This window comes from Hemiscyllium ocellatum, chromosome 3 (genome assembly GCF_020745735.1).
Source record: "Hemiscyllium ocellatum isolate sHemOce1 chromosome 3, sHemOce1.pat.X.cur, whole genome shotgun sequence".
NCBI classification, from domain to species: domain Eukaryota; kingdom Metazoa; phylum Chordata; class Chondrichthyes; order Orectolobiformes; family Hemiscylliidae; genus Hemiscyllium; species Hemiscyllium ocellatum.
Window position 1 is genome coordinate 77,862,987 of NC_083403.1, and position 13,527 is coordinate 77,876,513.

Here is a 13,527-nt window from a genome sequence, read left to right on the forward strand (position 1 = left end):
GAACTATTTCCTAGGAAGATAAATTGTAATGCCAGCTGCACATGCAAGTCTGGATTTCTGGTCCCAGTTCCTTTCCTGTTCTCTTCTTAAACACTGACTATTCTTGCATGATCACGTTTTTTTTGTTAATGTCCCATCTAACTTCCGCAAGCACGTTTTAAAATTTCTCTTAAATATAAGTTCAGTTATGGCACGGTGGCTCAGTGGTTAGCACTGCTGCCTCACAGCGCCAGGGACCCGAGTTCCCTGATTGGAGGATTGGGGCATTTTGGGCTTCAGGGCTTGCTTTGGTATTTTCCGTGTACTGCATGATCCAAACAGACACCTCATGCAGCTACCCAGCATTGGGCTATAATATATCTGGCAGCTCCAAGATTGTGTTGGCCTGTGCTTCGGTCTTGTGAGGAGGATGCAAAAACGCTGAGGAGTATCCTGGACTGGAAGCAACCTGTTATATTCATGTAGTGACCTGGTCACTGCAAACAGATACAAATGCAGAAACTCTCTTGTTACCATTTTTGTATCATTCATATATCCAGCAGGAGTCTCCATACATGCTGCTGGTTAAACCATTTGATGGGAAATAACTTGGATGGGTCTACTTTATCTTTTAAATTTGTGATCAGAGTCTTGTCTACACTATAGAACTCTAATTTGCACAGTAAAGAAGCAGGCAATCCAACCATCCAAGAGATTGACTCTTATAACAATAACAGAAGCATTAATGACATAAGTCTATTGATCCTATTTTACAACCATTAATAGTGCCATTGGTGCCAATTCTCCTGGTTAAAATCGGAGTGGTTTTCCACCTACAGAGAGAGTTTTTGCCTGTCTGATGGCTTGTGTGCTTTTGAGATCCTTGAATTGTTTCCTGAGTCCCCCAAGGTACAATCTCTCATCCCTTGTCAATCGACTTTGAAAAATATAGCACTTGAGCCTGTGTGCTCCTCCAAGACTGGTGTTTCAAGTTATTCAGATTGTGTGTTTTTTACATTGATGTTTAAAACCCTGGCAATATGTTTTGTGGTTCTAATTTTATTTAAGCTTATTACCAGTAATAGTTTTTATAATTATTAGTTGAATGGGGATATTTATAAAATACATAGCTTGCTCAGTGATGTGTGTTTCAGTTTTGGCCTGTAGGTACAAATAAAATTTAATCTCTGAAGAATTACAAAATTGCTATTCATGTTCAGTAAATATATTCTTGGTGATTGAGAACAAACATATAATATGAAATAGACTGTCTGATTTGTTACCTTGCACATCTTCAAGGAATCAAGGCTTGTTAGAAAGAAAACTAGATTCGAAACAGAATTTTAGATTCCTCTGCATTGAAGGGTTTTAGCCCGAAATGTTGATCCTGCTGCTCCTCGGATGCTGCCTGATCTGCTGCGCTTTTCCAGCACCACATTCAACTCTGATCTCCAGCATCTGCAGTCCTCATTTTCGCCATGCTTGATTAACTTAGTCAAAGCTGTTGATAACTCTTGCTTTAATGAAGTGTAATAGTTTACAGTTACTAATGCACAGCGTTCGTTTATTTGTAAAAGTCTGTCTGTTCCTGAAACAATTCAAGCATAATGAAAGAAGTTAGGGAATTATCTTGTGCAGATGAAAAATGCAAGTTTTGTTGAGATGCCACCAGACTTGAGCTTTTTAGCTTCATTGTCAAAAAGAGATATTGGCTATTACTCAATCATGTTCCACTGTTATACTAGTAAATGACAAGAGACAAGTAAGGGGGAAAAAAAATCAGTTTTGAAAAGTGTAGCAAAATCGACCGGCAACAGTTTTTTCGTAACAATTTTTAACAAAAAACTAAAAGGTTGTATCATTGTTTGTGCAAATAAATTAGAACATTAATAGAATGCTGTCAATAATTTAATTACTACTTGACATTGTAGCTTTTTATTATAAATACAACAATTAAAAAATATCCTTTGTGTTATTTTATGAATAATTTTCGATGTACTGCCTTGTTTCTGTTCCATGTCTAAATTTTGAAGGCAAGAAAAATAAATGCAATAGAATGTATTTGACCTCCTGAGAATTCCATTTCTGAAGAATACTGCTATTGGGGGTACTGAACTTTCAATACTGAGTCTGCCTAGCAATCTGAAATTCCAATTTTATTTTGCAGTTAGTCAGCTAGACAAAAGTCTGTGTGGGGCTGGGAGGTAGGCAGAGTGCTGATATCCGAAGTACACCAATCCTTGTTATCTGTGGGGTATTGCGATTCGAACTTGCCTGTGGATACTGCTACCATGTAACTCTCCTATTTATCATGAAGGACTGCATGAACAGAGTGGAGGTGTATAATGAGAAAAAATAAGGGGTCTGGAGCCAGAAACAGTAAAAGAACCAGTGCAGACACCGAGCCGATGACCGGCCGCCTCCTGCTCCATAATAATTCTGAGATTCTGGCTTTATTATGAGAGAAAATAAGGGGTCTGGAGCCAATCTCGTGAGTGTGCAGATACACAGGTAGTAAATCATTGAATAATGAGGAGCGAGGATATCACAATCTGCTTATATTCACCACTAATAGGAAAACATTTAAGGTGCAGCAGGAAGACACCTGGCATGGATTTTTAAAGTGGATATTGTGTTTAATGAACTTACTGGAGTTTTTTGAAGAGATAATGAGAAAGATTGATAAGAATGACACTTCTGACCAGGTATATGTGGATTTCTGGAAGACATTTGATGTGTGTCTCACCACAGACTTGAGAACATTGTAAGCCATGATGATAAACAGAACAGTGGCAACATGGATACAACATTGACCAGGAAACAGAATGCACTGGTCAATTGATATTTTTTGGGTTAGTGGAGTTCTTCAAGAGCCAGTATTGAGATCCTTGCTTTTCCTGATGTATATTAATGGATCTAGGTGTGCACGGACAATTTCAAAGTTTACAGATGACATAACTTGGAAGAACTGTAAATTGTGAGTAATTAGATTGTGGAACTTCATAAGAACATTGACAAGTTGATAGCAAGGCTCCATGGAAAAAAAAGTGAGAGGTGATGCACTTTGGTTAGAAGAACTCTGCAAAATCTATGATTCTAAATTTTAAAAAATGGGAGTATGAATGGAATGAGAGCGCAGAGTGGAGGAACCTGTGTGTATACTTGCACGGATCGTTGAAGGTGGAGAGAACAGTAATTAAAGCTAGAGTTCTCCACTTTATAAATGGGACATAGAGTACGAGAATAAGGAGAGGGATATTGCACTTGTTAGGTCTCAGCTGGAGAACTGCATACAGTTGTAGGTGCCCCATTAAGAAAAGATGCAAATCCATTGGACAGAGCACAGAAATAATTTACTGGAATGGTTCCAGGAATTAGAAACTTCAGCTTTGAGGATAGAATGGAATTCCAATTGATGTTTTCAAAATCCTGAGTTGGCTAAACAGAATAGATAGAGGCTGTTTCCACTTGTAAAAGAGCCAATGCAGACACACAGGACCATTGACTGACCACCTCCTACTCCATAATAATTCTGAGATTCTGGCTTTATTATTGTCTTCTGGCTCCCAGGATTACGAACAATAACAAACAGAGACACACATGAGAATTCCTAGAAGCATGGCATTCCAACAGGAGCTCTATCAACAAACACATTGACTTGGATCCCATTTACTACCCCTGAGAAAAAGCATAGGAAATGATGTCACCACAGGAAATGACGTCACCTACCCAAAGAAACCCAAACCTAGAAAGCGGACTACACCACCAGTGCTTCATCCGGAGGTTCACTGAAGATGTTAGCTAGTATGGTGGTGAAATGTCTAAAAACGAATCTTCGAGCAAACCTACATCCAGAACACTTGAAACTCCAAATGCTGCGTTTCCAAGTATATTTCTTTCCACTCTCCATGCAATGCAAATGCAATGAGGAGAAGAATGTGAAAAGAATGAGTAAAATTGAATGAGTGACCAATTCTATCGCTGAACTAATAAGAGTGAGGTAGAGGGTTGTGTTAGACAGAATCCATATGGATAGGTTTAAAAATTAGGAAGGAAAATTGTATTCTTACATGTAAGCCACCAAATGTTGGAGAGAACATGGAGCTGGAGTACAGTTAAGAGCACTTTTGGAGAAAAACAAAGGATTGTAATTTTGGACATATTTCTGGAGGACCAGAACAGCAGAATGTTACAAATTGGAGGTAAAATAGCAATTGAGAGTAGCTTTTAGATTACATTTCCCCAGTAAGTGGATATTTAGTATTCAAACTTCACCTATTGCTGTTTAATGCATGACCATCCTTGGGTTATGTTGGGGTTATGGCTTGAACTATTATGTTTAGCTGTCAATGATAGCCCTTTGCAATCATTCGGGCATCTATATATTCATGTAGGAATATATTCCAGCTGTTGATCACTTTTACAGTAGAGTTTGGAATGATTGCATGTAACATCCTCTTTTAGTTTTATGGATTTTTGACCAGGGAGTGGGGGAGCTGTAATTTTCACTGAGGAAGTGTGGGTGCTGAACAAGGAACTGTGGAGGGTGAATGGAGCACTGGCACTTGCAGACAAACCAAAGTTGAAAGAAGTACTTCTCATCAGTACTAACCAATTGTGGTACAGAAAGAAAACACATGTCACTCTCATAGATATTTTTAATCCATCTGTTCATTCACATTATGCCATTCCTCTGGAACAAGTGGACCTTGAATCTAGGCCTTGCCCCTCTTATAATGTAGCTCCGGTGATTATTTTGGAAGGAAGGTTTTGATTTAGAAACAACATTGAAAACACCATACATAAATTGCATCCTCCTGATTTATATTGACTCCACAGGAACTGCCAGAAGTCTTCAGCAAGTAATTAACTAATCTCTGAAATAAGTCAGACACAGCATTAAATGTAATAGCACTCTGCTGTAACAACTTTGACAGCATTACATCCCAAGGACAATAACATTTTTTAAAGATAGAATGTGATCATTCCTGAGGATAGTATTTGTATTTCCATTAAAATAATTTTAGAATTGATTCCTTCATCCAACTGGTTTACAACTATCTGCTCCACTCTGCAATGCTTTACTGTTTCTGCTCCTTGGAAAGCCTAAAAATATAGTTAAGCTAAAAATATAGGCAGTCTTGTAAACTTGCTTATCTACTTTAACATTTTAGTTATCCTGAATGCTTCTGACCCATTGTTTTATGTTTAATCAAGGGGTATGGATGTTGCCAACAAGCCAGCATTTTAAAATTATTTTTGCTTTTGAAAAAGCCTTCTTGAACTGCTTTGGTAATTTGAATTCAATAAACATATGGATCCGGAGCAGGAATACGTCAATCAGACACTTGCCCCTACACCATCATTCAATAACTTCATAGCTGATGTTGTTGTAGTCTCAAATCCGCATTTCTGCCTACTCTGATAATCTTTCAACACCTTAGCAACTCCCTTTCCTACTACTTTTCTGTCATAAATAGGATGAAATAAAAAGATCTTTGATATTGTGATAAAGTTGGTGCAGAGAAGTCCTCACATGGGGGAAGAAAGACAAAAAAAGTGATTTTAAATAATGTGTCTAGAATGAAGTAGGAAATTCAGCCAAAGTATGAATTTTTATACTGATAATTAACTGTCCTTAAAGAAAAGTTTTAAAATGTCCACACTGATTCATATAGTCCCTATCAGGCCATGAGAATAAAAAAAATTGTTCTTTCAACTTGGACTTGATTGGAAGTCCAATTTCAAAGTTGATGAGCAATGTTCTAACTCACTGTGCCACCTATTTCATTGAAATGGATCCTTGTAAGGATGAATTGTGATGCAGAATATACATGTGTTATAAAAGTGACTGTTCAATCATCTGACTATAAGGAATTTTTTTTTGCAGTGCATTAGGCTGTCCATACTCTGAGATCAATCTGAACAGAGAGAATGTGCTGCAGGATCGTGTGAATGGAGAGGTACCAGTCTCTACTGGTGTGCTGAAGAACAAGAAAGTGGAAATAGACGGAGTAGAAACAGCCCCCAGTTTGTCTAACATCACATCACATGGGTCTGCAATTTTATTTCAATATTGTTTGCAGTTGAATGTGACATTTTGTTTCTCTTTATTGTTATCTTGGTTGGGTTCTGTTTCTCAAATAAATACTGAATATGCTGGTATTTGAAGGCTTTGATTCATGCAGTTATACCTTTACGAGAACCCTTGATGACTTTGAAAATATTTTGTCTTCAAACAATTGTTTAGTTCTGTATTCTGACATTCTGCAGTTTTTAATTTCAACTGCTCCTTTAATTATGTTTTTTATACCTTTCTTTTTCCTCTCCAAGTTCCATCTTAGTTGATTTATTTATCTTTTGATAACTATTTAATATTCAAATTTGACCTTTCTTTGATAAAATCGTTGCACTTATTCCGTTGCGTCATTGGTTAACTTATCTAGAACTAAGGTTCTTTTGCAAAGCACTCTGATCATTCTTGATTCATTTATGATTGGAAACAGTTTCTCCCCCTCTACTTTATTCAACCCTGTTATGGTCAATGGTTCCTCTAATTTTTGTGTTGACTGTGTGAACTTCTGAGTAATCTGAATGTTATATTTAGCCAAAGCATTCGTTTAGTGAAAGTCATTAGACAATTTTTTCATCGTGTGCTTAACTATTAAAAGTGTGCAGTTGTTATTTTACAATTACAGGTATGATACCGGCTTAAAGCTATTTGCTCAGCTCAGAAGTCTTGGGGTCTGTGCAGTGGTGGCACTACAATAACCAAGTGTAATACGCACCCATGAGATTATGCTAGTAAATTCTTCACTCCTTTGGCAGTTTTTTGCACCTACCTTTCTTTGCTATCCAATGGTTATAGACTACAACAAGTCTGACATTTTGCCCAGTAAACTGTATAACTTGAAACACATCAAGTTGTCTATTGTTGAACTTAGATTTGATCAAATTGATGAGGTTAAATCTGCGCTGAGTCAGCACTTAATGCCTGAAATGTTCCAAAAATGTGTCCAGAAGAATTGACATTTCTTGAAACTGGTTATCTTTTAGGGCATAGTTCACCAAACCATTGTCTGGATGCAACCAATCTTGAATTTTGCCACCTTCTTAAATTTGAAATTGAAGTATTGTTCAAATATCTTCATAGTTTGTTATGAGAGTAGAATATTCTAACTCCTTTAAATTCACGTTTGTATGGAAAAAAACATGGATGGGTCTAAAGTCAAAGTTCTAAACTGGAGAAGGCTGATTTTTAATAAGGTCATGTATGATTTGACCAGATTTGGATGTGGAGCAGAGACTTTTATGTAAATCTTTGTCAGAGCAGTGGGATAAATTCAAGACAGAAATAGGGAGAGTACAGGGCCACTGTGTTCCAATAAGGTGAACAAATCCAGCAAACTCCAAATAAAGTGAAAAAGGGAGGCTTATGACAGATACTGAAGGTTCAAAACAGCAGAAGCCGTAAAGGAGTACAAAAAATGCAAGGGGAGACTTTTTAAAACTTAAACAGTTCTGAAGGAGGGTGAGTGGACCTGAAATGTTAACTTTGCTTTTTCTCCACAGACACTGCCAGACCTGCTGAGTTTCTCTAGCAATTTCTGTTTTTGTTTCAGATTTCCAGCATCCTCAGTTCTTTGTTTTGTTTTATTTTGTTATATGGGATTCTTGCCATTATTAGCCAAGGATAGAGTTTAAGAGCAGTGAGATTATCCTGGAACTGTATAAAATTTGATGAGGCCAGATCTATAATATTGTGTAAAGTTCTAGAATTCATATTTTTGAAGGGGTGAGAGTGTACTGGAGAGAATGCAGAGGCAATTTACCAGGCTATTGCCTGAAGCTGGAGAGTTTTAGTTTTGAAGAGAGCTTGCTGAGACAGGGGTTGTTTTTCTTGGAGCAGAGGTAGGAATATTATAGATTAGCACAACACTAAGTGGCATGAAGACAGTAGACAGAAAGAAACTTCTCCCCTTCCTGGAGGGAACAATGACCGGGGGCACAGATTTAAGGTAATGGGCAGGAAACTTTGAGGGAGTGTGTGGCAAAATATTTTCATCCAGAGGGTTATGGGAATCTAAAACTCACTGCCTGAAGAACGCTAGACGCAGAGACCCTCATAACATTTAAGAGGTATTTAGATGTGCACTTACAATGCCAAGGTATACTAAAGCTGTGAGATATAAATAGTTTGGCCGGTGTCTTTGACCAGCACAAACTCATTGGGCCAAAGGGGCTTTATCCAAGCTGAAGACCTCTAGGACTCCATATCAGTTGCAACACGCTGTCTTTTCTTAATTTATAATCAGTTGTTTTGACGATTGCATGCCAAATGCATGCCACTCCATTTATTCCTGTTCTGGTCATGTAGTCATATGTCACATGAATAAATTGAAGGATTGCAGCAGTGTCAATATCACTGACGAAAGCAGCTAGAACCACCTCAACTTCATTTCTCTGATTGAAATGTTTACCTGGATACTGAGTTTTCTGCTTATTAAGCTTGCCTTTTGCAAATTGCATAGCTTTCAGTGTTGACAAACAACTTATCTGAAAGAATGCACAGTGATGCTAGTTCACCCAGAACATCATTCAGACGTATCAATGCATCATGATATTGTTGCTTTGTGAGCATTTCTAGGCAGCATTAGTTTATTGGATTGTTGCATCTATTCACTTGTTCTGTGCAGTAGTTGATCAAAATATCATAATCTTGCATTGGTGCACTTACTGACCCGACAACTACCTAATTTCATTTAGAAATAGCACTATCATGGTGTGATTTTTGGCACATGTTTTGTATTGTCCTTTCTTTACAGATGACCTGCTGGATATTGTATACGTTATTCTTAAAAGCATTTCCATGTCATGCATAATTGAGACCTATTCCCGAGATCTTTTCTGCAAGCAACACAACTCTGTTCTGCCAAATATTTAGTTTTATGTCACAACATTGCTGGTACTGAATTTTCTTTCCAAGCATAACATCAGCTCTGTTTGACGTAACAATTGCCATCCTCTTTAAACCATGATCACTGTTCACATAAAACTGCTTGACTGCTGTTTCAGTAGAGACGCTGTTGCAGGCAGTCTTTAAAATAATTACAGAGGCAGTCATGTAAACCACTTCAGCTGTGATCAAAACTCGATGTACAAATCAATTTTTTTTTGTACTGAAATGTGAATGCTTTCACCTGCTATCAACGTATGAAAATTCATTTACATAAGTTATGCAGGAACGGTCTCTGGATGACGAAATTAATGCACTCGACCAATTTAAAGATGTAACGCTTGTTGCATCACTTCTTGGTATTTGCTATATACATCTACATGATCATGAATGTCTTACAAGGGAAGCAATGATGCATTCATCTTTATTGCAAGTACAACATTATCAATTAGAACATTCACCATATAAGTGTGATCTTTTTAAGCTCTTTATGCTCTTGATGATCTCCTAGAGTTTTAGTTTCGCATTTGTAAAAGTACACCTTTGTTGTGATTTCATAAACTATGCACTTTTTTTGGTTCAAATGCCACTTTAGGTAATCCAACTGTTTTGCCGTCCTGAGCTCACCTCCCAGCATTTGCTTTAGAACAAATAGCACAACATATTGTGAGTTTCACAATAAATGAAAATCCTACTGAGTCTTGCCTTCGGTTTGTATGTTAAAGATGGCATTTTGGTTTTGATGATCTCCAAAACCATTCCATTTTGAATTGTCCACAGGATTTTGTTTGTGTGGACCTTGAAGACTGATTTGCTCTTTTGGATATTATTTTAATCTTGTATTATTAGGAAAGCAAATCTAAAAATATGAAGGAAAAATATAACTTGGTATTCGTGCTACATCCTATTGGCTGCCATGATACTCATGGTCAGTACAGGCCTTCCCTGCTCTTAGAGCTTCTGGGTGTGCCCTTTCCCCCTCAGAGTCAGCATCTCACTGCTTCTCTGAACTGGCTTGTGTTTGGTCAGATATTTGGGTTCTGATATTGTGCAAGTATGAGTACCAAGTAACAACCAGTGATTTAGAAGTGCTGGACTTGGGTCTCTGGAGGATCATGGGATGTGTGGGTTCCATTTTTATTGTTAGTGTGCAGCTGCATATGTCTGAAGCTTACAGATAACATTGGTCATGATTTTAAAAAAATCCTTTCAGAATTTCTCTTAACATTTTCTTCTCCAAGAGTCATAGCGATGTACAGCATGGAAACAGACCCGTCGGTCCAACCCGTCCATGCCGACCAGATATCCCAACCCAATTTAGTCCCACCTGTCAGCACCCGGCCCATATCCCCCCAAACCCTTCCTATTCATATACACATCCAAATGCCTCTTAAATGTTGCATTTGTACCAGCCTCCACCACTTCCTCTGGCAGCTCATTCCATACCCGTACCACCTTCTGTGAAATTGTTGCGCCTTAGGTCTCTTTTATATCTTTCCCCTTTCCCCTCTCATCCTAAACCTATGCCCTCTAGTTCTGGACTCCCCGACCCCAGGGAAAAGACTTTGCCTATTTAACCTATCCATGCCCCTCATAATTGTGTAAACTTCTATAAGGTCACCCCCTCAGCCTCCGACGCTCCAGAGAACATAACTGAAGTTTCTCAATTCTGGAACAATTCTTGTAGACCTGTTCTGGACTCTCTCTGATACATTTGCATCCTTCCTATAGTGAGGCACCCAGAACTCTACACAGTACTGTACTCTAGGTAAGGTGTAACTGATGTCTCATACAGTCAGTGGTGAGTGCAGGGTTCAGTTTTGTGTTTACGCAGGAGTTAAAGTAAGACTTTACTCCTGTATTATATTCTTCAGTTTCGAGGGACTTTGTCAGAGTGTTCAATACACTGGAATTGTCACTATAAATTTCCAGTTTCCCAGGCAATTCCCACTTAGTCAGGTACATCGTGATTTCCATGCAGTTCTTGTGCTCAGTGCCAACTCTGTGCTGCAGATGAATAACTAGCTGTATGGAATATATGGGCCAATGTATTCAGAAAAGATAAAGAAGGAAAAAGCACTGAAGGTAGTATTGATCAAACTGGCTATCATAACACTGAGAGGGCTGATGTAGTTAAAGGGCCAAAGATAATGCTGGAAACTGGGAAAGCAGTTATGGAACAAGTTTGTGAGCAAGCCACAGAAAGGTGCAAGGACTATGGAGTAATGATAATGGGGACTTAATTATCTTGACATAAGTTGGAATAAGAACTGTGTAAAGGACACGGAAGGGGGTGGATTTCCTGAAATATTGTCAAGGATTTTCTTGATTGCTGTATTTCCAACTCAACTATATTCTGGATCCAGTTCTGCAGAACAAACTGGAGCATGTTTCAGTGAATGAACGGTAAATCATCAGGTTTAGAGTAGCTGTTGTAAAGACAAAGAACAATCAAGTACATAAGTGCTTCAATAAGGAGAGCTAACTTAATTGGAAAAATAAATTTGGCTTGGGTGGAATGGAATAAAAATTATTGGACAAATCAGTAATTGTGAACAGGAAAGTTTCTAGAGGAGCTAATTTAGCTCAAGTAGACTCCATCCTCTCAAGAGTAAAAGAGCATATTGAACACTAAAGTGCTGTTGAACAATAGAGGCTGAGAAAGGAGGCTTATGACAATAATAAGATTAGTAATATAGTAGAAAACAGAACTGAATAAAGAATGCAAAAGAAATATATAAATGGTGATCAAGGGCAAAAAGAATATTCAAGTGTAGTGTAGCAGCTTTTCAGAAACAAATAAATGGGAAACACATTTGGAAACAAAAAGGATTAGAGGCCAAAATGATCTTGTGGAAACAGCACGACTCAAGTACTGAATGAATACTTTGCAACTGACTTCACTAAAGAAGAGGTTGTTACCAAAGTAGCATTAGAAGAGGAAGCAGTAACAATATTGGATAGGATGAAAATTGATACAGAATAAAATATTAGCAGTCATCAAAGCAGAAAATTCAACTCATCCAGATAAGATGTATCCTAGTTTACTAGGGAAGGTTAGAGAAAAAATTGCAAAGGCTCTGGCCCCGATCTTCAGATTCTCCCTGAATAATATAGATAGATTCCCTACAGTGTGGAAACAGGCCCTTCAGTCCAACAAATCCACATCAACCCTCCAAAGGGCAACCCGCCCAGACTCATTCCCCTATATTCACCCCGACTAATGCACCTATCACTACAGGCAGTTTAGCTTGGCCAATTCACCTAACCTGCACATCTTTGGACTGTGGGAGGAAGCCGGAGCATCCGTCAGAAACGCACGCAGACACGGAGAATGTGCAAACTCCACACAGGCAGTTACCTGAGGCGGGAATTGAACTTGGGACCCTGGTGCAGTGAGGCACCATGCCGCCCACAGTGTAGTTCCAAAAGACTGGGGCATTATAATAACACATAACAAGAGCAGACAATGTACAACAAAATTCACTTAGCAAAATTAAAAGCCATGGGATTAAGTGGACAGAGGATTTTATTTTCTCTAATTGAAACCTCTTGTGAAAAGCTCAGTCACAATGATGTCATTGGCAGTGGCGAGGTGAGCTCGTGTCTGGCTGTTGCAGGCCCGTGGCTGAGCACCTAACATGAAGGACCATAGTTGAACTTTATATCTTTATTTTTCTGCCTTTTATATTCTATGTTTTGATTTATTTTTCTGTGTTTAAGATGACACTGCACAACACTTGTATTTGTCACAAAATACAAATGACAATAAATAAATCAAATTTAGTGAAAATAAGATGCAAAGTTACCAAGCTTTAGAAACAGAATAGTGATCATTGGTTAATTTTCGTATTCCGGGTGTAAGAATCATGGAATCATTCAGTTCTGAAGAAGCCCCATCAAGTCTTCACTCACTCAATGATTGTTCTTTTTGATAATTATCAGTTACCTGGCCTTGGACATATTTTAGAAATTTGCAGGCAATAAGAAATTTGAAGATGTAACAAACAACAAGGAAGATTGTGTTGAATTGCAGGCAGTAGAGAATAATAAAAATTGTGTAGTAACTAATCAAATATATTTTGAAAATCCAGAAGCTTGCCTGCAGTTACAGCCTCAAACAAGTAGCTTTCCCTTTCATAAATCTTGTGTTGACTCTTCAAATGTCCTATTAGCACATTCTTTACAGTGTCCACTAACATTTTCCATACTGTTGATTGCAGTCCAACTAGCTGATAATTCCCTATTCTCTCTCCCTCGTTTTTATTTTGAACTGCGGGATTACACTTAATGTTTTCCAATTCGTGAGGACCTTTTCGGAATCTAAGAAATTCTGGAAGATTACAACCAATGCACTGCTTATCTTTGTAACCACCTTTTTGTTTCACAGTGGCAATTAGGAACAGAGGATTTATTGGCTTTTAGTCACATTACTTTTTTGGTGTTTTGTATTTTTTTTAATGTTTCTCTTCATGGGAGAGTCTAGGACCAAAGAGCACAAAGGGCACCAATTTAGGACTGAGATGAGGAGAGATTTCTTCTGAGGGTTGTGAGCCTTTGATACTATTCCACAGAGAGCTGTGAAGGCAGAA

General features: G+C 38.1%; 1 protein-coding gene across 4 annotated transcripts in view; it reads left to right on the forward strand.

Moving 5' to 3' along the window:
* l3mbtl3 (L3MBTL histone methyl-lysine binding protein 3) overlaps nucleotides 1-13,527 on the forward strand; it is a 166,651-nt gene that overhangs the window by 98,972 nt on the left and 54,152 nt on the right. For all 4 annotated transcript variants that reach the window (XM_060821224.1, XM_060821223.1, XM_060821222.1 and 1 more), the window contains exon 17: nucleotides 5,870-6,034. In XM_060821224.1, the coding sequence (XP_060677207.1) occupies nucleotides 5,870-6,034 (165 nt within the window). The remainder of the gene's footprint in view (nucleotides 1-5,869; nucleotides 6,035-13,527) is intronic.